The sequence below is a fragment of the Salvelinus alpinus genome, unplaced genomic scaffold (assembly GCF_045679555.1).
Source record: "Salvelinus alpinus unplaced genomic scaffold, SLU_Salpinus.1 scaffold_59, whole genome shotgun sequence".
NCBI lineage: Eukaryota > Metazoa > Chordata > Actinopteri > Salmoniformes > Salmonidae > Salvelinus > Salvelinus alpinus.
Window position 1 is genome coordinate 139157 of NW_027256000.1, and position 27737 is coordinate 166893.

Genomic DNA, 27737 nt, shown 5'->3' on the forward strand with positions numbered 1-27737 from the left:
GTGCAGAGGGTAAGTCAGGGTCATTGTAACGGCCCAGTTGGCTGCTGCCTTCCCTCAGCGCCTTAATGATTTAATATCTATGGCTAATTTAAATAAAGATTTAATATGTAGTCTACTTAATATCTATGGTTATGCTTTGCCTAGGCCAATGTTGATATATTTGGCTGGTGTTCTGCCCTGCCGATTAGCTGACCTATAAACAGTCTGGTTATGATGTGGGGTTCAACACATGAGAACCCTTTTTCCAAAAGGCTTCATTTTGTGAGGGTTTCCTCTGAACACCACCCTGGTTGTATAAATCAGCATCAACCACTCCTATTGCTTCTGTCTCCTCTCACAGTGACAAATTCCCCTCCCCCTCTGACCTGCGGCGAAGCGAGCCTCCTTCTCCCCGTCGCTGAGGTCGCTGTAGGCGTCGCTCTCCAACCGTCTCTCCATCTCCTGCTCTGCCGTGGACTTGCGTGGGACGGAGACGCCCCCCGGGCCCACCACAGACATATCCCAGTTCTGCCACTCGATCATGTGTGCCATCCGGCCTTGGGCCATGGATGTAGGCTTGGTCACCTTGTCCTTCATGGAGCGATTCACACCTGGGGAGGGGGGGAAGTGAAGAGGGATGTAGGGATTGATGCGGGTATTGGAGAGGGTTAGGGGTGAAAGTGGATTAAGGGAGGGTTGGAGGGATATTAAGGGGTTTGGAGAAGGGGTGAATGTGGAGTTTGGGGGAGTTAGGAGACAGGCATCAGGTTGGAGACAGAGGGGGAAGGAAAGAGATTAGATATTATGTTATTATTCCACATTTAGGTCTGTCTGATCCTGTCAGTATTTAGGTGGTGCTGATAAGGGCCTCTGGATGAGCGGTTAAATGAGCGGCTTAATGAACATGCTTTAGATTCATGGCTAAATGAATAGGGAGGAGATGCTTATAATGTAGATAAGATGACGCGTGGAACCGAGGAGGATGATGGGGGACAGGGAGGAGCAAATGGATATGTCTACTCTGGGAGAGGTGCATCATGGGACAGAGGAGGTTAATTGAGGTGAGATGGCCAGAGGGGTTGTGAGTAATGAGAGGTTGGCTTGTTGACATGATAGCTTTCACACCTCTGCTAAGCTGCCTGCGCTGGCTAAGCAGAAACCCCACTCCCCCTGCAGTGTCTGTTAAGACATCCTCAGCTGATGCATACCTTGCACTGCGGAAGACTCTCTACTTTAGAAATCATGTTCCGCCATGACGGTCTGTATTCTGTCTGCTGGTTACATTATGGCTTTGCTCAGTAATTCATGTGTCCAAGTCAAATATATGATGAGTTAGCAGTTCACTACATTCCAATACACTTCACTGCACATTACAACTGTACACAACTACACTGTGCAGTGCACAATACACATTACACAGTTATACACACTGTAACACACAGACACAAACTCAGACTACACTCAGAGACAGTAGACACATTACACAGACACTAGAGTAGTTCAACGCCTCATAACCACTTAACAGACAAACAACTACACCTCCCACTCACCTCTTGTTAACTCAACAAGCCACATAACAATGTATTGTGGGTAGTGTATTCTTTTATAGGGTTGTCGTTAGGTTTAGGTGCTATTCCACCAATGACTGGGGGGTCAGCCATTGACGTGTATTATCATTATGGTGAGAGGAAGTGAATCAGGGGAACACACTCTGGGGCCATGTTGGCTCCAGCGCCTGTCCAGGCGGGAGCTGACATGGGGTCAGTTTACCAGTTACAGGACAGACACACACCTGACACACCTGTCAGTGAGGACTTAGCCAGAGCACCGATCCCATAGTTATTGGAGTTGTTCCTCTTCAGACGAGGCAGGATGGACGTGGTGTCTTCCATAGACAGCTAGAGGAGCGAGGGAAGAGGATGATAGAGAGATGGAGGAAGAGATGTGTGCCACAGAAGCGCACAGAGTTCAGAGGGTAGGTGAGAGGAGAAGTTAGGTAGATATTGGGTTAATACAGCGTCAAAAAGCAACAATGTCATCATTTGACAATAAAATCAACATTTCCCAAGGTTGTTGTTCGAACAACTTCCTGCTTAACAGTGCTGAAGTGCATTATGGGAAGTGTTGCGAGAGTTATACGATACGGTCTAGAGAGAGTTAGATGGGAGGGGGAGTGAGGGGACGAAGTAGTACGTTACCTAAGGTGAGGTAAATCAAATAAATCAAAACAAATAGAGAAAGATAAGATAGAGAAATAAAGGTAGATGAAGGAATGATGTCACAACACTTACATTGATTCCTTCCCATGAAAAGTCTGAACATCCATGCTGAAGGAGAAAAATAGGAGGAGAGAGGGATGGGGAAAGAAGGAGCAGGAAAGAGTAAGAGAGTAGGAACAAGAGAGAAGGAGAGAAAGACGTACACATGCATGGAAGAAATGGGAGGAGAAAAAGAGGAGGAGGAGAGAAGTGATAGTGACAGGGGTAGAGTAGTATAACCAACATGCAGAAATAGAAAGAAGGATAGGAGAGAGATAGAGGGAGAAGAACGCAGAGAGACAAATATAGGTTTTTAGAGGAGAGGAGTCAAAGACCAGAAAGATAGAGGAGGAGAGACAAAGACCATGAAGATAGAGGAGGAGAGACAAAGACCAGAAAGATAGAGGAGGAGAGACAAAGACCAGAAAGATAGAGGAGGAGAAGAATCAAAGACCAGAAAGATAGAGGAGGAGAGACAAAGACCAGAAAGATAGAGGAGGAGAGACAAAGACCAGAAAGATAGAGGAGGAGAGACAAAGACCAGAAAGATAGAGGAGGAGAGACAAAGACCAGAAAGATAGAGGAGGAGAAGAGACAAAGACCAGAAAGATAGAGGAGGAGAGACAAAGACCATGAAGATAGAGGAGGAGAGACAAAGACCAGAAAGATAGAGGAGGAGAGACAAAGACCAGAAAGATAGAGGAGAGACAAAGACCAGAAAGATAGAGGAGGAGAAGAATCAAAGACCAGAAAGATAGAGGAGGAGAGACAAAAACCATGAAGATAGAGGAGGAGAGACAAAGACCATGAAGATAGAGGAGGAGAGACAAAGACCAGAAAGATAGAGGAGGAGAAGAATCAAAGACCAGAAAGATAGAGGAGGAGAAGAATCAAAGACCAGAAAGATAGAGGAGGAGAGACAAAAACCATGAAGATAGAGGAGGAGAGACAAAGACCAGAAAGATAGAGGAGAGGAGTCAAAGACCAGAAAGATAGAGGAGAGGAGTCAAAAAACAGAAAGATAGAGGAGGAGAAGAGTCAAAGACGAGAAACACAGAGGAGGAGAAGAGGCAAAGACGAGAAACACAGAGGAGGAGAGACAAAGACCAGAAAGATAGAGGGGGAGAGACAAAGACCAGAAAGATAGAGGAGAGGAGTCAAAGACCAGAAAGATAGAGGAGGAGAAGGGTCAAAGACCAGAAAGACAGAGGAGGAGAGACAAAAACCAGAAATATAGAGGAGGAGAAGGGTCAAAGACCAGAAAGATAGAGGAGAGGAGACGAAGAGCAGAAGAATGAAGGAGGAAAAGAGTCAAAGACCAGAAAGATAGAGGAGGAGAAGAGTCAAATACCAGAAAGATAGAGTAGGAGAGACAAAGACCAGAAAGATAGAGGAGAGGAGTCAAAGACCAGAAAGATATAGGAGAGGAGTCAAAGACCGGAAAGATAGAGGAGGAAAAGAGTCAAAGACCAGAAAGATAGAGGAGGAGAAGAGTTAAATACCAAAAAGATAGACGAGGAGAGACAAAGACCATGAAGATGGAGGAGGAGAGACAAAGACCAGAAAGATAGAGGAGGAGAAACAAAGACCGGAAAGATAGAGGAGAGACAAAGACCAGAAAGATAGAGGAGGAGAAGAGTCAAAGACCAGAAAGGTAGAGGAGGAGAAGAGTCAAAGACCAGAAAGATAGACGAGGAGAAGAGTCAAAGACCAGAAACACAGAGGAGGAGAGACAAAGACCAGAAAGATATAGGAGAGGAGTCAAAGACCATAAATATAGAGGAGGAAAAGAGTCAAAGACCAGAAAGATAGAGGAGGAAAAGAGTTAAATACCAGAAAGATAGAGGAGGAGAGACAAAGACCATGAAGATGGAGGAGGAGAGACAAAGACCAGAAAGATAGAGGAGGAGAAACAAAGACCGGAAAGATAGAGGAGAGGAGTCAAAGACCAGAAAGATAGAGGAGAGGAGTCAAAGACCAGAAAGATAAAAGAAGAGAGGAGTCAAAAACCAGAAAGATAGAGGAGGAGAGACAAAGACCAGAAAGATAGAGAAGGAGAAGAGTCGAACAACAGAAAGATAGAGGAGGAGAAGGGTCAAAGACCAGAAAGATGGAGGAGGAGAGACAAAGACCAGAAAGATAGAGGAGGAGAGACAAAGACCAGAAAGATAGAGGAGTCAAAGACCAGAAAGATAGAGGAGGAGAAGAGACAAAGACCAGAAAGATAGAGGAGGAGAAGAGACAAAGACCAGAAAGATAGAGGAGGAGAAGAGACAAAGACCAGAAAGATAGAGGAGGAGAAGGGTCAAAGACCAGAAAGATAGAGGAGGAGAGACAAAGACCAGAAAGATAGAGGAGGAGAAGAGTTAAATACCAAAAAGATAGACGAGGAGAGACAAAGACCATGAAGATGGAGGAGGAGAGACAAAGACCAGAAAGATAGAGGAGGAGAAGAGTCAAAGACCAGAAAGATAGAGGAGGAGAGACAAAGACCAGAAAGATAGAGGAGGAGAGACAAAGACCATGAAGATAGAGGAGGAGAAGGGTCAAAGACCAGAAAGACAGAGGAGGAGAGACAAAGACCAGAAAGATAGAGGAGGAGAGACAAAGACCAGAAAGACAGAGGAGGAGAGACAAAGACCAGAAAGATAGAGGAGGAGAGACAAAGACCAGAAAGATAGAGGAGGAGAGGAGTCAACGACCAGAAAGATAGAGAGAAGGGAGGGGTTGAAAGGCTGATCAGTTCCATAGTAAAGCAGAGTGAATATGTTATGACTGAATGATTCTCTCTCTCCTCTCATTTCCTCCTCTGGTCTGCCACACCAAACACTGAGCCAAACACACATCCAAGCCAGTGGGGGGGGCTGATACAGAAGTGTGTGTGTGTGTGTGTGTGTGTGTGTGTGTGTGTGTGTGTGTGTGTGTGTGTGTGTGTGTGTGTGTGTGTGTGTGTGTGTGTGTGTGTGTGTGTGTGTGTGTGTGTGTGTGTGTGTGTGTGTGTGTGTGTGTGTGTGTGTGTGTGTGTGTGTGTGTGTGTTCGTGTGTGTGTGTGTGTGTGAATGCGTGCACATGTGTTTATGTGTGCGCATGTGTGTGTGGGGGCGTGTGTGTGTGTGTGTGCGTGCGTGCGTGTGTTATAACTGATGTAAGCTGGCTGATGGTAGCGGTGTCAGTGTCCTCTCTGGTGAGATCTGTGTCTGCAGACAGACAGACAGACAGACAGACAGACAGACAGACAGACAGACAGACAGACAGACAGACAGACAGACAGACAGACAGACAGACAGACAGACAGACAGACAGACAGACAGACAGACAGACAGACAGACAGACAGACAGACAGACAGACAGACAGGGGGCTGAGGAGCAGGCTAACAGAAGGGGGATGGTGACAGTCTAGATAAGCACCAGCGTCTGTCACACCACCTCTGAGTCCTGTATCAGCTGGATTGCTCCTGACAATACCAGAGCCGGGGCCTTAGAACCAGCAGGACGCTACGGGTGCCATGTCCCCTTACAGATGTGTTCAGTCTTCAGAAAACCTAGCGCTCATGATCTCTCTCTTGTTGTTACACTGTCTCTGTTTCTTCTCTGTCTGTCTGTCTGTCTGTCTGTCTGTCTGTCTGTCTGTCTGTCTGTCTGTCTGTCTGTCTGTCTGTCTGTCTGTCTGTCTGTCTGTCTGTCTGTCTGTCTGTCTGTCTGTCTGTCTGTCTGTCTGTCTGTCTGTCTGTCTGTCTGTCTGTCCTCTCTCTCGCTCTCTTTTTTTAATTACATTTTTGAAGGGCAAATTTGTCAAGAGAAACACATCATCGATCCACAGTATAGTACATTCGGTTTCAATTTAAATGGTCCTCTTTCTCCTGCCACAAAATCATCCAAGAAGTGCTGAAGATCATTTTAGTAACAGTATCTCAAAAGGAAGGATTGGAGAGAGGACTTGAAAGGAGAAGTGGAGTGGAAAGGATCTGAGAAGAGAGGAGTGAGGGATGGAGTGAGAGGAGGAGAGGTGGGTGATGCTCCTACTGTTCTACAGTGAGCCAGCACTGAGGCGTGACAGAGAAGCAGCAGACGTCGTAGCAACAGCAACGAGCCAACCACAGAGGTTGGTCCTCCTTCCAACTACAGCCGCCATTTTGAGTGTAGAGGAAGTTAGCAAACCAACAGCAACATGTGCGCTAGCTAGCTACGCTATAAGCAGATGCAGTAGCACTCATGGCTTCAGTAGTAGAGAGCTAACATTGATGTTGGTCACCATCTTGGATCAAGATCCCCATTCGTGGAATAGTGAGCACCCCACTGCTGGAGCCATTGGGTGTAACAGGGTGGCTGAGCTGTGTGAATTAAGAGTGATAGTTAAAGTACTGCATGTCAGGCTTACCTGTTCCCCATCCTTTACTGGCACTCCATCTGCCGCTAAAACAGAGAGAGAAAAGGTAAGAGAGAGAAAGAGTAAGAGAGAGAGAGAAATAGAGAGAGAGAGAGAAATAAGAATAAATTAGGAGAGAGATAGAACAAGAAGAACAAGAAGAACAAGAAGAAGAAGAAGAGAGGAGAGATAAATCGTTAGAATTTGTTTTGGCAATGTAAATCCATGCAAGTTCCTTCACACTGCCAATAGAGAGAGAGGGAGAAGCATGGTCAGGGGGATACGGTGGGACTTTGGCTGTAACACTAAACAGTCATAAAACAGTCGGCTCATCATTACTGTCTAACTGTGTTAGAGAGAAGAGCATCACTTCACTGACTGACCACAGGACACTGCTACTCAACATGCACCCGGAAATAGAATCACACATACAGTTGAAGTTGGAAGTTTACATACACTGAGGTTGGAATCATTAAAACTTGTTTTTCAACCACTCCACAAATGTCTTGTTAACAAACTATAGTTTTGGCAAGATGGTTAGGACATCTACTTTGTGCATGACACAAGTCATTTTTCCAACAATTGTTTACAGACAGATTAATTCACTTATAATTCACTGTATCATTCCAGTGGGTCAGAAGTTTACAAACACTAAGTTGACTGTGCCTTTAAACAGCTTGGGAAATTCCAGAAAATGATTTCATGGCTTTAGAAACTTCTGATAGGCTAATTGACATAATTTGAGTCAGTTGGAGGTATACCTGTGGATGTATTTCAAGGCCTACCTTCAAACTCAGTGCCTCTGACATAACCTGAAAGGCCGCTCAGCAAGGAAGAAGCCACTGCTCCAAAACCGCCATAAAAAATCCAGACTACAATTTGCAACTGCACATGGGGACAAAGATCGTACTTTTTGGAGAAATGTCCTCTGGTCTGATGAAACAAAAATAGAACTGTTTGGCCATAATGACCATTGTTATGTTTGGAGGAAAAAGGGGGAGGCTTGCAAGCCGAAGAACACCATCCCAGCCGTGAAGCACGGGGGTGGCAGCATCATGTTGTGGGGGTGCTTTGCTGCAGGAGGGACTGGTGCACTTCACAAAATAGATGGCATCACGAGGGTGGAAAATTATGTGGATACATTGAAGAAACATCTCAAGACAGCAGTCAGGAAGTTAAAGCTTGGTGGCAAATGGATCTTCCAAATGGACAATGACCCCAAGCATACTTCCAAAGTTGTGGCAAAATGGCTGAAGGACAACAAAGCCAAGGTATTGGAGTGGCCATCACAAAGCCCTGACCTCAATCCTATAGAAAATTTGTTGGCAGAACTGAAAAAACGTGTGAGAGCAAGGAGGCCTACAAACCTGACTCAGTTACACCAGCTTTGTCAGGAGGAATGGGCCAAAATTCACCCAACGTATTGTGGGAAGCTTGTGGAAGGCTACCCAAAATGTTTGACCCAAGTTCAACAATTTAAAGGCAATGCTACCAAATACTAATTGAGTGTATGTAAACTTCTGACCCACTGGGAATGTGATGAAAGAAATAAAAGCTGAAATAAATCATTCTCTCTATTATTATTCTGACATTTCACATTCTTAAAATAAAGTGGTGATCCTAACTGACCTAAAACAGGGAATTTTTACTAGGATTAAATGTCAGGAATTGTGAAAAACGGAGTTTCAATGTATTTGGCTAAGGTGTATGTAAACTTCCGACTTCAACTGTACACACACACACTATGAATCCTTCCTGGGGGTGACAGGGGGAACCTGAAGTACATTCCCAACATTCTGTTGGATTAATGCATTGTATTATCCCTCCTCTTTTCCTGGCTGTCCAAATCCTAATTAAAACACAGGTTTAATTAGTGAGACATTGGTGGTAATGGAGTTTAAATACAGTAGAGGTCTCTGGGCGCTCGCTCTCTTTATCAAAGTCTGTGGCCTTGTCTCCCCCCTTTTCTCTCTCTCTGGGGGGTTTGCTTCTCTGTGTGTGTACACTGAGTGTGTGTGTACAGTGTGTGTGTGTAGTGCTGTATCTGTAGACTGTAGGAGTATTGAATAAAACCAGTCAGTTATCTGTCTCACTGAGGCACTAATACACTGAGGTACTTGATGTCCAGTGACCCGCCGGTGGAGTAGTGTTAGCTTTACAGAGAGGACATTCCAACACGCTGCCTCCTCCTGTCTGTCTGCCCTGCCTGACTCCTCTGCAGGGCTCTCAGCTGACTGAGTAGCTGTTAGCACCTGCTTCCACCTGATTGCCGCCACACCATTTACACCTATTCCATCTGGATAAATAAAGAGTTTCAGAGATTAAAACTGACAGATGTAGTCAGGTCTGTCTGACCCCATAATGACCCTGTTAGTGTTTCCTGTAGTGTGAACTTTGACCCCCTGGCCTCCAGCCAGTCTGAGTGTCTTCCAGGCTGACCTTGTGGGGCTGACACAGCTGAGGTGAGACACACAGTTAGTCAGCCATCCAGACTGGATCTTTCCGTCTCTTTCTCTCTAGGGGGCACAGAGTGTCCCAGGTTTCCTCTGTGTGGCTAAAAGACACAAACACACATAGACAAGCCCACATAAACATGCACTAATACACGCACACATAAACACACACCTCATATGAATACGGCATCACACATACACACACAAACATCAGATCAGCTAAGTGTCTTATTCTGAGGTCATATATTTCAAATCAGCACAATATTCCTTGAACAACCGGCTTTGAAAGCTATTTTTAGTCAGCTACAAGATGCAAGGAAGGCAAATCAACACAACAGCTACTCGACATACATAATGTTTTCTGATGAAGAGTAACTGCTGCAGCTATGGGAGCCTCAACAGCAATAACAAGGGAGCACATGACCAGAGCAGAGCGATGAGCCAGCTCTCTCCCCCATCCCCAGCCCATATCTCTCCCCCATCCCCAGCCCAGCTCTCTCCATACCCAGCTCTCTCCCCTATACCCAGCCCAGCTCTCTCCCCCATCCCCAGTCCAGCTCTCTCCCCCATCCCCAGCCCAGCTCTCTCCCCCATCCCCAGTCCAGCTCTCTCCCCCATCCCCAGTCCAGCTCTCTCCCCCATCCCCAGCCCAGCTCTCTCCCCTATACCCAGCCCAGCTCTCTCCCTCATCCCCAGTCCAGCTCTCTCCCCCATCCCCAGCCCAGCTCTCTCCCCCATCCCCAGCCCAGCTCTCTCCCCTATACACAGTCCAGCTCTCTCCCCCATCCCCAGCCCAGCTCTCTCCCCCATCCCCAGCCCAGCTCTCTCCCCCATCCCCAGCCCAGCTCTCTCCCCCATCCCCAGCCCAGCTCTCTCCCCCATCCCCAGCCCAGCTCTCTCCCCCGTGCCCAGCTCTCTCCCCTATCCCCAGCCCAGCTCTCTCCCACATTCCCAGCCCAGCTCTCTCCCCCATCCCCAGCCCAGCTCTCTCCCCCATCCCCAGCCCAGCTCTCTCCCCCATCCCCAGCCCAGCTCTCTCCCCTATACCCAGCCCAGCTCTCTCCCCCATCCCCAGCCCAGCTCTCTCCCCTATACACAGTCCAGCTCTCTCCCCCATCCCCAGCCCAGCTCTCTCCCCCATCCCCAGCCCAGCTCTCTCCCCCATACCCAGCACAGATCTCTCCCCCATACCCAGCCCAGCTCTCTACCCCGTACCCAGTCTAGCTCTCTCCCCCACCTCCAGCCCAGCTCTCTCCCCCATCCCCAGTCCAGCTCTCTTTTTAGATAGATATCCCCCTGCGGCAATGGAGGAGACAGGTCCAGTCGAGACCCAGCCACTCTGGAGAGAGAGAGGGAGAGGCAGTGAAGGGGATGAGGAAGAGATGAGGAAGCGAGGAGAAAGAGATGAGGAAGAGATGAGGAAGAGAGGAGGAAGAGATGAGAAAGAGAGGAGCAAGAGAGGAGGAAGAGAGGAGGAGTGACAGAGCATGGCGGCCGTGCCAAACGAACAACCATAGATCTGCAGCGGCTGCCCCGTCAGCTAAGACTCCGGCAGCGACCTGACAACTACCGCTGACATGGGAAGAAGCGCTTGAGCGTCATCTGTCTTTTTATTTCAGAGGCCCTGCTGCAAACGAGCAATGCAGAGCTGGATATGAACGGGGGGTCTCTGTTCTGGTTGGCTGGTGCCGGTGGTGACAGCTGTGGTGAGGCTAGTTGACACGGTGGGAGGCAGGCTGAACTTGTAGCGGGCTGGTGTGTGAGAGAGTTGGGCCGGGAAACAGCTGAGCACCAGAGCTCCAGATGGTACAGAGAGAGCGTATGGGGAGGCTGCGGGTGAAAGCACAAAAGCCAGTCTGTCAGACAGAGAAAGATGCGGGTGGATGGCCTGTTCCTGAAAACATTTCTTCCCTCTGCTCCACCCTCCAATGGTACATACACCTGTCATGAGAGGCTAGGCCATGCCTCATTACTCCAGCTTAGTCATGAACCCCACCACCTGTAGGACCCTGCATGGGTTACCATGACTGACAGCCGGGGCTAAGAACTAAGCAGTGGTCACCAAGTTTTTTCTCCAGCCCTACACTAACCTGATTCATCTGATTCAATGAATAAAGGCCTGTACGATCGGGTGATAAGTGGGGAAAGGTGTGGTCTGTCTGGAGCTTTATGTCACAGGTGGTAGTGCCTTCACTCTACCAAAGGGTTGCTGGTTCAAGTCCCACTTTATTTGTTCCCCCTCAATATCAGTTAGTAAATACAATTGATTCTTCAAAGCAAATGTGAAGCACGGTGCTCTGTAATAGATCACTGTGCTTTATTTCTTCTATCTGTTGTTAGTGGTAATGATATAGACAGTAGCAGTGTTGTGCACATACCAACACACACACACACACACACACACACACACACACACACACACACACACACACACACACACACACACACACACACACACACACACACACACACACACAGCAATCTGATAATAATATTCTCCTGTCAGCCTTAAAGGCAAGATGGCGTGTCACTCTCAGACTGAGTCACTGTGTTCACCAGCAAGGACTGCCTCCCTGCGCCCACACACGGCCACTCTAATAAACACACAGTCTCACACACACACACACGGCCACTCTAATAAACACACAGTCTCACACACACACACACACGGCCACTCTAATAAACACACAGTCTCACACACACGGCCACTCTAATAAACACACAGTCTCACACACACACACACACACACGGCCACTCTAATAAACACACAGTCTCACACACACACACACACGGCCACTCTAATAAACACACAGTCTCACACACACACACACACGGCCACTCTAATAAACACACAGTCTCACACACACACACACGGCCACTCTAATAAACACACAGTCTCACACACACACGGCCACTCTAATAAACACACAGTCTCACACACACACGGCCACTCTAATAAACACACAGTCTCACACACACACGGCCACTCTAATAAACACACAGTCTCACACACACATGGCCACTCTAATAAACACACAGTCTCACACACACACGGCCACTCTAATAAACACACAGTCTCACACACACACGGCCACTCTAATAAACACACAGTCTCACACACACACACACGGCCACTCTAATAAACACACAGTCTCACACACACACAAGCGCGTACGGGCACTCTCATACACATGCGAACACACACACGCAGGCACTCTCGTAATCACTGTCTATTTCTCCCAAACAAACTGATCAAGGGTTGTCACCCTACACCGTCACCGAGACACTCAAGTAATTGAGCAACAGAATGATGACACACTGGCAAGGCCAGATGACACACATACACACACACAGTCACACACACTTTCACTGAAGTAGTCGTTCACCTTGACTGTGTTTATGTGTCAGTCGATTCAGTCCTCAGCCAATCTATGCTCCAATCACTGTGCTTGTGAAAAAAGGGTTCCAAAAGGGTTCTTCGGCTGTCCCCATAGGATAACCCTTTTTGGTTCCAGGTAGAACCCGTTTGTGTTCCATATAGAACCGTCTGTGGAAAGAGTTCTACAAGGAACCAAAAGGGTTCTAACTGGAACCAAAGTGGTTCTACCTGAAATCAAAAAGGGCTCTTCAAAGGGTTCTCCTATGGGAACAGTCAAAGAACCCTTTAAGGTTCTAGATAGCACCTTTTTTTCTAAGAGTGTGTCAGGACCCGGTGTGAGAAACAGTCACTAATAGTCGGCAGAACCCAGAAGATGAGGCAGACACAGCAGTACTAGAGACGGTGGTTTAATCAAAGTAAAAGTTCTTCAGGCAAAAAATATAAATCCACAACGTCAAAAGTAAAGCCAAGAGAAAAAATGGATATCCTCCAAAATACAATGAAAATCCACAAAGTGGTAGGAACAGCAGGGAAAAACAAACCTCAAAAGACTAATCAAAAATAAACAAGAACAAAACCAGAGTACCTCTGGAAAATCCAACAAGAGAAATATATGTTCACAGCATGGCTGGGGCTGGGTGCTAACATACAAACACTGAGCAAAGAACTGAGGAACACTAAGGGTTTAAATACCTACAAAGAAATAAGGCACAGGTGCAAATAATAATTAGACCAAGGGAAAAACAAAAGGTTCAAAAAAGGCGCAATGGGGGCATCTAGTGACCAAAACAATCCTGGCCAAATCCTGACAGAATCCCCCTCCTAGGAACGGCTCCTGATGTTCCTACCAGCCTTCTCAGGGTGGAGGGCCCTGAACTGACGAATGAGGTCAGGGTCCAGTATGTCTTTGGCAGGAACCCAGGAGCGCTCCTCGGGACCGTAGCCTTCCCAGTCCACCAGATACTGCCAGGACCGCTGCACCCGGCGGGAATCCAGTATCCGATGGACGGTATAAGCCGACTGGCCTCCGATGACACGGGGCGGAGGAGGAGGTCTGCCTGCCGGGATAAGGGGAGAAAAAACAACAGGTTTTAATAAAGAAATGTGAAACGTGGGATTAATCTTAAGGGATCTGGGTAAGTGCAGGCGAAAAGTAACGGGATTCACTCTCCTGGCAACCTTAAAGGGACCGATGAATTTCTGGGACAGCTTGCGAGACTCCACCCGTAGCGGTAAGTTCTTAGTCGAGAGCCATACTCTCTGGCCGAGGCGTAGGGTAGGCCCGGGACGGCAACGTCTGTTGGCTTGTCGTTGGTACTGCTGTGAGGAAAGCAGAAGATTAAGACGGGCCTTCTTCCACGTAAGCCGACAGCGTCTGATGAACCTCAAGGCTGAAGGCACTCTGACTTCTGCCTCCTGGTCCGGGAACAATAGCGGAGCATAGCCAAACTGACACTCGTGCGGGGACATACCAGTGGAGGAGGAGCACAAGGTGTTGTGGGCGTACTCGGCCCAAACAATGAAGGATGACCATGTGGACGGGTTGTTGGAGACCATACATCTGAGGGTGGTTTCCAGCTCTTGATTCATCCTCTCGGTTTGGCCGTTGGACTCCGGATGGTACCCTGAAGAAAGACTGGCAGTGGCCCCTATGAGTTGGCAGAAGGCCTTCCAAAACCTAGAGGCGAACTGGGGACCTCTGTCGGAAACCATATCTTGCGGAATGCCGAAGACTCGGAACACATGGTTAAATCACCAACTCAGCCGTTTCCTTGGCAGAAGGTAATTTAGTCAAGGGGACGAACCTGGCCGCCTTAGAAAACCTGTCGATGATGACTAGGATAGTAGTATTACCATGGGACGGAGGAAGGCCAGTAATAAAGTCCAACGAGATATGGGACCAGGGTCGGTGGGGAATAGGTAAAGGGTGAAGGAGTCCTTGATGGCGGAGGTGAGAAGATTTGCCCTGGCAGCACACGGGACAGGCCTTGACGAAAGTGGCAACGTCTTCTTTTATGGTGGGCCACCAGAACTTACGCTGGATGAACTCCAAGGTACGACCTACGCCCGGGTGACAGGTGAGGCGAGAGGAGTGCCCCCACAGAAGGACCTGGGACCTCGCCGCCTTGGGAACAAACAACCGATTGGCAGGACCTCCTTCAGGACCCGGTTCGATGGTTTGAGCTCGTTTCACGGTATCCTCAACTTGCCACGAGATCGGAGCCACGATCTTAGCGGCAGGAAGGACAGGCATGTCAGTATCGTCTCGATTGGCAGAAGCGTAGACTCGTGACAAGGCGTCCGGTTTGAGATTCTTCGACCCGGGTCTATAGGTGAGGATAAACTGGAATCGATTGAAGAAAAGAGACCATCGAGCTTGTCTGGAGTTCAACCGCTTCGCCTGCTGGATATACTCCAGATTTTTGTGGTCCCTAAGCACTTGAAACGGTTGAGAAGCCCCCTCGAGCCAGTGTCTCCATTCCTTCAATGCCATCTTAACCGCTAGGAGTTCACGATCCCCCACATCGTAGTTCCTCTCGGCCGGGGTAAGCCGGTGAGAGAAGAAGGCGCAAGGGTGAAGCCTCTTGTCTTTACCCCTCTGAGACAGGACAGCTCCAACACCAACCTCTGATGCGTCTACCTCCACCACAAAAGGTTCTTCCGCCGTCGGTAGTGTCAGGATGGGAGCAGAGAGGATGCGCTGCTTGAGTCCTTGGAAGGCCGTCTCAGCTTCTTTTCCACACAGAAACCTTGCATTGCCACCCTTGGTTAAAGCTGAGAGAGGAGCTGCCACCAAGCTGAAGTTCTTGATGAACTTGCGGTAAAAGTTAGTGAAGCCCAGGAAACGCTGAACTTCCTTAACGGACTTGGGGGTGGGCCAATCCGCTACCGCCCCTACCTTCCTGGGGTCCATCTGGACTCGACCGGGTTCCACTACAAATCCCAGGACTTGTACTCGGGAGGAATGGAATTCACATTTTTCCGGCTTAACGTACAAATGGCTGTCTAGGAGGCGTTTGAGTACTTGTCTGACATGCTTAGTGTGTTCTTGAAGGGAGCTCGAAAAGATGAGGATGTCATCCAAGTAAACAAACACAAAGATGTTAAGCATATCCCTAAGCACATCGTTTATGAGCGCTTGGAACACAGCCGGGGCGTTGGTCAGGCCGAAGGGCATCACCAAGTATTCGTAGTGACCAGTAGGCGTGTTGAAAGCGGTCTTCCACTCGTCACCGGGTCTGATCCGCACAAGATGGTATGCGTTCCGCAGGTCAAGCTTAGTGAAGACAACTGCTTCCTGGAGCAGCTCAAAGGCTGTGGCCATAAGGGGTAGCGGGTAGCGGTTACGGCATTGAGTCCCCGGTAGTCGATGCAAGGACGTAATCCACCGTCTTTTTTGGCCACAAAGAAAAACCCTGCCCCCGCCGGCGAGGTGGATGGACGCATGAGGCCTGCTGCCAGAGCTTCCTTGATGTAGGTATCCATAGCAGCTCGTTCGGGAGGAGATAGGGAAAAGATCCGACCTCTGGGGGGGCAGGTGCCCGGAAACAGGTCGATGGGGCAATCGTAAGGTCTATGGGGTGGTAGTCTGGTGGCCCTCTGTTTGCTAAATACCGGTTTGAGGTAATGGTAACACTCGGGAACTCGGGACAGGTCGATGGATTCTAGAGACTCGGGAGGGGAACTCGGGGAACTCGGAAAGATACAAGTGGCTTGACACGTAGGACCCCATTGCTTGATAGTGCCCACAGACCAGTCGATGTGAGGGTTATGGCTGTGAAGCCAGGGGTATCCAAGGACGAGAGGGAACTCGGAACAGGAGATCAGATGAAAGTTCATCACTTCCTGGTGTTGGGAAACTGAAAGTCGCAAGGGGGTAGTGACACGAGTGACAAGTCCAGATCCCAAAGGGCTTCCATCCAACGTAGTAACCCTTATAGGGTCACTTAGGGGTTCAGAGGGAACGCCATTCTCCTTCGCCCAGACACCATCCATGAAGTTACCTGCGGCTCCAGAGTCTACCAAGGCTTGAAGAGGAAGCTCGTGGTTGTCCCAGGAAAGGGTGACTGGAATGAGCAGGCGGGAGTTGGATGGATGGGAGGAGGTTATGTTTCCCGTTACAGTCCTCCCAGGCCTGCACGGGAGAGTGCGTTTCCCTGGAGCCCGGGACACGTGGAGCGGAAATGGCCCGGTTTGCCGCAATATAGACAGCATCGTTCCCTCATCCGGCGGTCTCTCTCAGCCTGGGAGATGCGTCCAATCTGCATGGGTTCCGGTGGAGCCAGCGGGGATAAAGGTGGAGACTCGGAGCTGGGACCGATAGGAGCTAGGGTGAGAGGTCTACGGTTGAGTTCTCTCTCTCTCAGATGCTGGTCTATGCGCGAGGCCAACTTGATCAGGGACTCGAGGTTGTCCGGTGGTTCCCGAGTGGCCAGTTCATCTTGGATGGTGTCGGAAAGACCCTTCAAAAAGCACACTGTGAGCGCCTCGTCGTTCCAGCCACTCGCTGCTGCCACCGTGCGGAACTGGATGGCATAGTCCGTCACGCTGCGCCGACCTTGGCGGAGAGTCAGGAGCTGTTTGGCTGAGTCAGGGCCGCTGGTAGGACCTTGAAACACTCGCTTGAATTCTTCAGCAAAGGTAGAGTAGCTGGCACAGCAGGGACTTTGGGCATCCCACACAGCAGTAGCCCAGGCTAGGGCTTTTTCCGACAGCAGGGTGATGATATATGCTATCTTGGACCGGTCGGTGGGAAACGACGAGGGTTGCAGCTCGAAGGAGAGAGAACATTGGGTGAAAAACCCCTTACAAACACTCGGATCACCTGAGAACCGTTGGGGAGGCGGCAGACGAGGTTCAGCCAGGAGGTTAACTGCCACAGGCACTTGAATCTGATGTACTGGAGCAGAAGCGGTTGCCGGGGAAAGACGATCAGAAATCTTCTTTATGGAAGTCAGCATCTCCGACAGAAGTTGAGAATGTCTAGCCATTAAGGCCTCTTGCCGAATAAGAGCAGCTTTGTGGCGTTGGACAGTCCCCTCGTGGTGGGACAGCATGGAAAAAAAAACGGGTCCTGGGTACTGGTTGCCTCTGGGTTCATTTTAATGGCTCAGTGTTTCTGTCAGGACCCGGTGTGAGAAACAGTCACTAATAGTCGGCAGAACCCAGAAGATGAGGCAGACACAGCAGTACTAGAGACGGTGGTTTAATCAAAGTAAAAGATCTTTAGGCAAAAAATATAAATCCACAACGTCAAAAGTAAAGCCAAGAGAAAAAATGGATATCCTCCAAAATACAATGAAAATCCACAAAGTGGTAAGAACAGCAGGAAAAAACAAACCTCAAAAGACTAATCAAAAATAAACAAGAACAAAACCAGAGTACCTCTGGAAAATCCAACAAGAGAAATATATGTTCACAGCATGGCTGGGGCTGGGTGCTAACATACAAACACTGAGCAAAGAACTGAGGAACACTAAGGGTTTAAATACCTACAAAGAAATAAGGCACAGGTGCAAATAATAATTAGACCAAGGGAAAAACAAAAGGTTCAAAAAAGGCGCAATGGGGGCATCTAGTGACCAAAACAATCCTGGCCAAATCCTGACAGAGTGTAGAGTGAATCGTATCTGTCTGTCTGTCAGCACTTTTAATCAAATCAATGTCAGGGAATCCCTTTCAGTAACAAAATATCATAAACAAAGCAGTGTAATGGAGAAAGCTGGCGGGCAGTCGAACACACACACACACACACACACACACACACACACACACACACACACACACACACACACACACACACACACACACACACACACACACACACACACACACACACACTTTATAAATACACACTGTATACATACACATACAACACACACACTACAGCACACACTCCAAAAAAGAGGAGTGAGTATGCTCACACAAACACACGGGTCATTCTCACGGAACTGACATTTGACGCAAAAATTCTCAAGTGTAATTTTTCTTGTCATTTTCTTGGATCGTTGAGATTAGGATCTGTACTTATCTATGCTTTTTCTATTAGATATTATGTATTTTACCACAATTTCCACAACGATCAACACCAAAATTCTCATTACAGCAACAGTCCAAAAAAGTTATAAACAAATCTATTTATTTTACACTGCTCCCCTAATGAAAAGACCTGAGTTAAACATAACACTGACAATATACATATTTAAAATGTAATTATTAAAATTTATTTAGTAAGTAATATTTACCGACATAACCTTTTTTTACATATTTTTTTATTATTATCGCCGGACGGACCAGTCGCAGCGTCGTCGGATGGGTCGTTCCCACTGTCTGGTCGATTATTCTGTCACGTTGGCATGAATGAGTCGGAAGACAGGGGCAGGAATGTGTAATAGGGATTTTATTCATCCCAATTTACGGCATGCCGTGTAAAGGCACAGGGACGAAGACCAAACAAACACGGAACAAAACACAGGGTTGAAACCCCAGCAAAAGAGCGAGGAGTACCTCGAATAAATAACACAATGATTATCACACGGGGCGAGACCCGTAATCACCTGCGGAATCCACATGGTCACGAAAGCCAAAACACACAGCACAGATACTCACACGCACCAACGGATATAGTAACAGTAATGGACAGCACCATGGTGAATGAAGGGCACATATATACAAATACTAATCAGTGGGAATAGGGGACTGGTGTGTGTGATAAAAGTTCCGGAGGGATCCGTGACAGAAAATGTACAAAAAACTGCAGAAAATGTAAACTGTATTTAAAATAAAACACTTAGTCAAAAACTAGACATCTTAGTCTTAATGATAGTTGATTTTTGCAGATGCATCATGGTGGTGTAACTCAGTTTGCTACAGACATTTTAAAACTGGTTTCATAAGAATTCCCCACACACGGGCACACACACACGGGCACACACACACACACACACACGCGCGCGCACACACGCACACACGCACACACGCACACACGCACAAACGCACACAGGCACACAGGCTGCATTATTAGAGTTGGATTATAGTGCCTATTCAGCCCCCCTTCAGCGACGTGTCAGCAGCCACACACTATGCCCACCCTGCAGAGAGAGTCTGCCTACAGGTCACATGCACACGCACACACATGTAGACACACACCAGACAGTCAGCTGGTGGAGCCTTCCTTATGCACCAGTTGACATCACATCTGTTTACTCGTTTCCTCAACATCAGCCCAGGTAATGCACTGTAAATGATGTGGCTGTATAATCACTATGGTTTTACACTGAGTATACAAAACATTAGGATTACATAGACTGACCAGGTGAAAGCTATGATTCCTTATTGATGTCACCTGTTAAATCCACTTCAATCAGTGTAGATGAAGGGGAGGAGACAGGTTAAAGAAGGATTTTTAAGGCTTGAGACAATTGAGACATGGAATGTGCATGTGTGCCATTCAGAGGGTGAATGGGCAAGACAAAAGATTGTGCCTTTGAACAGAGTATGGTAGTACGTGCCAGGTGCACCGGTTTGAGTGTGTCAAGAACCTCAACGCTGCTGGTGTAACCGGTGTGAAATGGCTGGCAAGTTAGCGGGGTGCACGCTAATAGCGTTTCAATAGGTGACGTCACTCGCTCTGAGACCTTGAAGTAGTTGTTTCCCTTGCTCTGCAAGGGCCGTGGCTTTTGCGGAGCGATAGGTAACGAGGCTTGGAGTGTGTCAGTTGTTGATGTGTGCAGAGGGTCCCTGGTTCGAGCCCAGGTAGGGGCGAGGAGAGGGACAGAAGCAATACTGTTACACTGGGTGTTTCACACTCAACAGTTTCCCATGTGTATCAAGAATGGTCCACCACCCAAAGGACATCCAGCCAACTTGACACAACAGTGGGAAGTATTGGAGTCAACATGGGCCAGCATCCCTGTGGAATGCGTTCAACACCTTGTAGAGTCCATGCCCTGACGAATTGAGGCTGTCCTGTAGGCAAAAAAGGGTGCAAATATACTCAGTGTATATGATCACTGTAAATGATGTGTATGTGTAATCACCATGGTTTTATATGAGGAGGTAGTACAGTAGAGTGATGTGGTATAGATATCAACACCACTGCTGGTACAGTAGAGTGATGTGGTATAGATATCAACACCACTGCTGGTACAGTAGAGTGATGTGGTATAGAAATAAACACCACTGCTGGTACAGAATAGTGATGTGGTATACTGTAGGTATCAACACCACTGGTGGTACAGAATAGTGATGTGGTATGCTGTAGGTATCAACACCACTGGTGGTACAGTAGAGTGATGTGGTATACTGTAGGTATCAACACCACTGGTGGTACAGTAGAGTGATGTGGTATACTGTAGGTATCAACACCACTGGTGGTACAGTAGAGTGATGTGGTATACTGTAGGTATCAACACCATTGGTGGTACAGTAGAGTGATGTGGTATAGGTATCAACACCACTGGTGGTACAGTAGAGTGATGTGGTATAGGTATCAACACCACCGGTGGTACAGTAGTGATGTGGTATAGATATCAACACCACTGTTGGTACAGAATAGTGATGTGGTATACTGTAGGTATCAACACCACTGCTGGTACAGAATAGTGATGAGGTATACTGTAGGTATCAACACCACTGGAAGTACAGAAGAGTGATGTGGTATAGATATCAACACCACTGTTGGTACAGAATAGTGATGTGGTATAGATATCAACACCACTGGTGGTACAGAATAGTGATGTGGTATACTGTAGGTATCAACACCACTGCTGGTACAGAATAGTGATGTGGTATACTGTAGGTATCAACACCACTGCTGGTACAGAATAGTGATGTGGTATACTGTAGGTATCAACACCACTGCTGGTACAGTATAGTGATGTGGTATAGGTATCAACACCACTGCTGGTACAGTAGAGTGATGTGGTATACTGTAGGTAACAACACCACTGGTGGTACAGAATAGTGATGTGGTATAGATATCAACACCACTGCTGGTACAGTATAGTGATGTGGTATACTGTAGGTATCAAAACCACTGCTGGTACAGAATAGTGATATGGTATACTATAGGTATCAACACCACTGGTGGTACAGAATAGTGATTATGGTATAGATATCAACACCACTGCTGGTACAGTATACTGATGTGGTATAGGTATCAACACCACTGCTGGTACAGTAGAGTGATGTGGTATACTGTAGGTATCAAAACCACTGCTGGTACAGAATAGTGATGTGGTATACTGTAGATATCAACACCACTGCTGGTACAGTATACTGATGTGGTATAGGTATCGACATCACTGCTGGTACAGTAGAGTGATGTGCTATACTGTAGGTATCAACACCACTGGTGGTACAGAATAGTGATGTGATATACTGTAGGTATCAACACCACTGGTGGTACAGAATAGTGATGTGGTATACTGTAGGTATCAACACCACTGCTGGTACAGTAGAGTGATGTGGTATACTGTAGGTATCAACACCACTGGTGGTACAGAATAGTGATGTGATATACTGTAGGTATCAACACCACTGGTGGTACAGAATAGTGATGTGATATACTGTAGGTATCAACACCACTGGTGGTACAGAATAGTGATGTGGTATACTGTAGGTATCAACACCACTGCTGGTACAGAATAGTGATGTGGTATACTGTAGGTATCAACACCACTGCTGGTACAGTAGAGTGATGTGGTATACTGTAGGTATCAACACCACTGGTGGTACAGAATAGTGATGTGATATACTGTAGGTATCAACACCACTGGTGGTACAGAATAGTGATGTGATATACTGTAGGTATCAACACCACTGGTGGTACAGAATAGTGATGTGGTATACTGTAGGTATCAACACCACTGCTGGTACAGAATAGTGATGTGGTATACTGTAGGTATCAACACCACTGCTGGTACAGTAGAGTGATGTGGTATACTGTAGGTATCAACACCACTGGTGGTACAGTAGAGTGATGTGGTATACTGTAGGTATCAACACCACTGCTGGTACAGAATAGTGATGTGGTATACTGTAGGTATCAACACCACTGCTGGTACAGTAGAGTGATGTGGTATACTGTAGGTATCAACACCACTGGTGGTACAGAATAGTGATGTGGTATACTGTAGGAATCAACACCACTGGAAGTACAGAAGAGTGATGTGGTATACTGTAGGTATCAACACCACTGCTGGTACAGTAGAGTGATGTGGTATACTGTAGGTATCAACACCACTGCTGGTACAGTAGAGTGATGTGGTATACTGTAGGAATCAACACCACTGGAAGTACAGAAGAGTGATGTGGTATAGGTATCAACACCACTGCTGGTACAGAATAGTGATGTGGTATACTGTAGGTATCAACACCACTGCTGGTACAGTAGAGTGATGTGGTATACTGTAGGTATCAACACCACTGCTGGTACAGTAGAGTGATGTGGTATACTGTAGGAATCAACACCACTGGAAGTACAGAAGAGTGATGTGATATACTGTAGGTATCAACACCACTGCTGGTACAGAATAGTGATGTGGTATACTGTAGGTATCAACACCACTGCTGGTACAGAATAGTGATGTGGTATACTGTAGGTATCAACACCACTGCTGGTACAGAATAGTGATGTGGTATACTGTAGGTATCAACACCACTGCTGGTACAGAATAGTGATGTGGTATACTGTAGGTATCAACACCACTGCTGGTACAGAATAGTGATGTGGTATACTGTAGGTATCAACACCACTGCTGGTACAGTATAATGATGTGGTATAGGTATCAACACCACTGCTGGTACAGTAGAGTGATGTGGTATACTGTAGGTAACAACACCACTGGTGGTACAGAATAGTGATGTGGTATAGATATCAACACCACTGCTGGTACAGTATAGTGATGTGGTATACTGTAGGTATCAAAACCACTGCTGGTACAGAATAGTGATATGGTATACTGTAGGTATCAACACCACTGGTGGTACAGAATAGTGATTAGGGTATAGATATCAACACCACTGCTGGTACAGTATACTGATGTGGTATAGGTATCAACACCACTGCTGGTACAGTAGAGTGATGTGGTATACTGTAGGTATCAAAACCACTGCTGGTACAGAATAGTGATGTGGTATACTGTAGATATCAACACCACTGCTGGTACAGTATACTGATGTGGTATAGGTATCGACATCACTGCTGGTACAGTAGAGTGATGTGCTATACTGTAGGTATCAACACCACTGCTGGCACAGTAGAGTGATGTGGTATTGGTATCAACACCACTGCTGGTACAGTAGAGTGATGGGGTATACTGTAGGTATCAAAACCACTGCTGGTACAGAATAGTGATGTGGTATACTGTAGGTATCAACACCACTGCTGGTACAGTATAATGATGTGGTATAGGTATCAACACCACTGCTGGTACAGTAGAGTGATGTGGTATACTGTAGGTAACAACACCACTGGTGGTACAGAATAGTGATGTGGTATAGATATCAACACCACTGCTGGTACAGTATAGTGATGTGGTATACTGTAGGTATCAAAACCACTGCTGGTACAGAATAGTGATATGGTATACTGTAGGTATCAACACCACTGGTGGTACAGAATAGTGATTAGGGTATAGATATCAACACCACTGCTGGTACAGTATACTGATGTGGTATAGGTATCAACACCACTGCTGGTACAGTAGAGTGATGTGGTATACTGTAGGTAACAAAACCACTGCTGGTACAGAATAGTGATGTGGTATACTGTAGATATCAACACCACTGCTGGTACAGTATACTGATGTGGTATAGGTATCGACATCACTGCTGGTACAGTAGAGTGATGTGCTATACTGTAGGTATCAACACCACTGCTGGCACAGTAGAGTGATGTGGTATTGGTATCAACACCACTGCTGGTACAGTAGAGTGATGGGGTATACTGTAGGTATCAAAACCACTGCTGGTACAGTAGAGTGATGTGGTATAGGTATCGACATCACTGGTGGTACAGTAGAGTGATGTGGTATACTGTAGGTATCAACACCACTGGTGGTACAGTAGATTGATGTGGTATACTGTAGGTATCAACACCACTGGTGGTACAGTAGAGTGATGTGGTATACTGTAGGTATCAACACCACTGGTGGTACAGTAGATTGATGTGGTATACTGTAGGTATCAACACCACTGGTGGTACAGTAGAGTGATGTGGTATAGGTATCAACACCACCGGTGGTACAGTAGTGATGTGGTATACTGTAGGTATCAACACCACTGTTGGTACAGAATAGTGATGTGGTATACTGTAGGAATCAACACCACTGGGAGGTACAGAATAGTGATGTAGTATACTGTAGGTATCAACACCACTGCTGGTACAGAATAGTGATGAGGTATAGATATCGACATCACTGGTGGTACAGTAGAGTGATGTGGTATACTGTAGGTATCAACACCACTGGTGGTACAGTAGAGTGATGTGGTATACTGTAGGTATCAACACCACTGGTGGTACAGTAGATTGATGGGGTATACTGTAGGTATCAAAACCACTGCTGGTACAGTAGAGTGATGTGGTATAGGTATCGACATCACTGGTGGTACAGTAGAGTGATGTGGTATACTGTAGGTATCAACACCACTGGTGGTACAGTAGATTGATGTGGTATACTGTAGGTATCAACACCACTGGTGGTACAGTAGAGTGATGTGGTATACTGTAGGTATCAACACCACTGGTGGTACAGTAGATTGATGTGGTATACTGTAGGTATCAACACCACTGGTGGTACAGTAGAGTGATGTGGTATAGGTATCAACACCACCGGTGGTACAGTAGTGATGTGGTATACTGTAGGTATCAACACCACTGTTGGTACAGAATAGTGATGTGGTATACTGTAGGAATCAACACCACTGGGAGGTACAGAATAGTGATGTGGTATACTGTAGGAATCAACACCACTGGGAGGTACAGAATAGTGATGTGATATACTGTAGGAATCAACACCACTGGAAGTACAGAAGAGTGATGTGGTATAGATATCAACACCACTGTTGGTACAGAATAGTGATGTGATATACTGTAGGTATCAACACCACTGGTGGTACAGTAGAGTGATGTGGTATACTGTAGGTATCAACACCACTGGTGGTACAGAATAGTGATGTGATATACTGTAGGTATCAACACCACTGGTGGTACAGAATAGTGATGTGGTATACTGTAGGTATCGACACCACTGGTGGTACAGTATAGTGATATGGTATACTGTAGGTATCAACACCACTGGTGGTACAGAATAGTGATGTGGAATACTGTAGGTATCAACACCACTGCTGGTACAGTAGAGTGATGGGGTATACTGTAGGTATCAAAACCACTGCTGGTACAGTAGAGTGATGTGGTATAGGTATCGACATCACTGGTGGTACAGTAGAGTGATGTGGTATAGAAATAAACACCACTGCTGGTACAGAATAGTGATGTGGTATACTGTAAGTATCAACACCACTGGTGGTACAGTAGAGTGATGTGGTATACTGTAGGTATCAACACCACTGGTGGTACAGTAGATTGATGTGGTATACTGTAGGTATCAACACCACTGATGGTACAGTAGAGTGATGTGGTATAGGTATCAACACCACCGGTGGTACAGTAGTGATGTGGTATACTGTAGGTATCAACACCACTGTTGGTACAGAATAGTGATGTGGTATACTGTAGGAATCAACACCACTGGGAGGTACAGAATAGTGATGTGGTATACTGTAGGTATCAACACCACTGCTGGTACAGAATAGTGATGTGATATACTGTAGGTATCAACACCACTGGTGGTACAGAATAGTGATGTGGTATACTGTAGGTATCGACACCACTGGTGGTACAGTATAGTGATGTGGTATACTGTAGGTATCAACACCACTGCTGGTACAGTAGTGATGTGGTATACTGTAGGTATCAAAACCACTGCTGGTACAGAATAGTGATGTGGTATACTGTAGGTATCAACACCACTGGTGGTACAGAAAAGTGATGCGGTATACTGTAGGAATCAAAACCACTGCTGGTACAGTATAGTGATGTGGTATACTGTAGGAATCAACACCACTGGGAGGTACAGAATAGTGATGTGGTATACTGTAGGTATCAACACCACTGGTGGTACAGAATAGTGATGTGGTATAGATATCAACACCACTGTTGGTACAGAATAGTGATGTGATATACTGTAGGTATCAACACCACTGGTGGTACAGAATAGTGATGTGATATACTGTAGGTATCAACACCACTGGTGGTACAGAATAGTGATGTGGTATACTGTAGGTATCGACACCACTGGTGGTACAGTATAGTGATATGGTATACTGTAGGTATCAACACCACTGGTGGTACAGAATAGTGATGTGGAATACTGTAGGTATCAACACCACTGCTGGTACAGTAGAGTGATGGGGTATACTGTAGGTATCAAAACCACTGCTGGTACAGTAGAGTGATGTGGTATAGGTATCGACATCACTGGTGGTACAGTAGAGTGATGTGGTATAGAAATAAACACCACTGCTGGTACAGAATAGTGATGTGGTATACTGTAAGTATCAACACCACTGGTGGTACAGTAGAGTGATGGGGTATACTGTAGGTATCAAAACCACTGCTGGTACAGTAGAGTGATGTGGTATAGGTATCGACATCACTGGTGGTACAGTAGAGTGATGTGGTATAGAAATAAACACCACTGCTGGTACAGAATAGTGATGTGGTATACTGTAAGTATCAACACCACTGGAAGTACAGAAGAGTGATGTGGTATCGATATCAACACCACTGTTGGTACAGAATAGTGATGTGGTATAGATATCAACACCACTGTTGGTACAGAATAGTGATGTGATATACTGTAGGTATCAACACCACTGGTGGTACAGTAGAGTGATGTGGTATACTGTAGGTATCAACACCACTGGTGGTACAGAATAGTGATGTGATATACTGTAGGTATCAACACCACTGGTGGTACAGAATAGTGATGTGGTATACTGTAGGTATCGACACCACTGGTGGTACAGTATAGTGATATGGTATACTGTAGGTATCAATACCACTGGTGGTACAGAATAGTGATGTGGAATACTGTAGGTATCAACACCACTGCTGGTACAGTAGAGTGATGGGGTATACTGTAGGTATCAAAACCACTGCTGGTACAGTAGAGTGATGTGGTATAGGTATCGACATCACTGGTGGTACAGTAGAGTGATGTGGTATAGAAATAAAC

General features: G+C 46.6%; 1 protein-coding gene across 4 annotated transcripts in view; it reads right to left on the reverse strand.

Annotated features, from left to right (window-relative positions):
• The window catches only part of LOC139567161 (uncharacterized), a 70355-nt gene that overhangs the window by 13118 nt on the left and 29500 nt on the right, over nucleotides 1–27737 (reverse strand). The window contains exons 2-5 of one of the 4 annotated variants that reach the window (XM_071388641.1): nucleotides 6616–6650; nucleotides 2271–2306; nucleotides 1781–1877; nucleotides 366–590 (exon numbers count right to left, since the gene is read on the reverse strand). In XM_071388641.1, coding sequence (XP_071244742.1) covers nucleotides 366–590; nucleotides 1781–1877; nucleotides 2271–2306; nucleotides 6616–6650 — 393 coding nt within the window. Of the gene's footprint in view, nucleotides 1–365; nucleotides 591–1771; nucleotides 1878–2270; nucleotides 2307–6615; nucleotides 6651–27737 lie in introns of all 4 variants that reach the window. The other 3 variants (XM_071388640.1, XM_071388643.1, XM_071388642.1) reach the window with 3 other exon arrangements.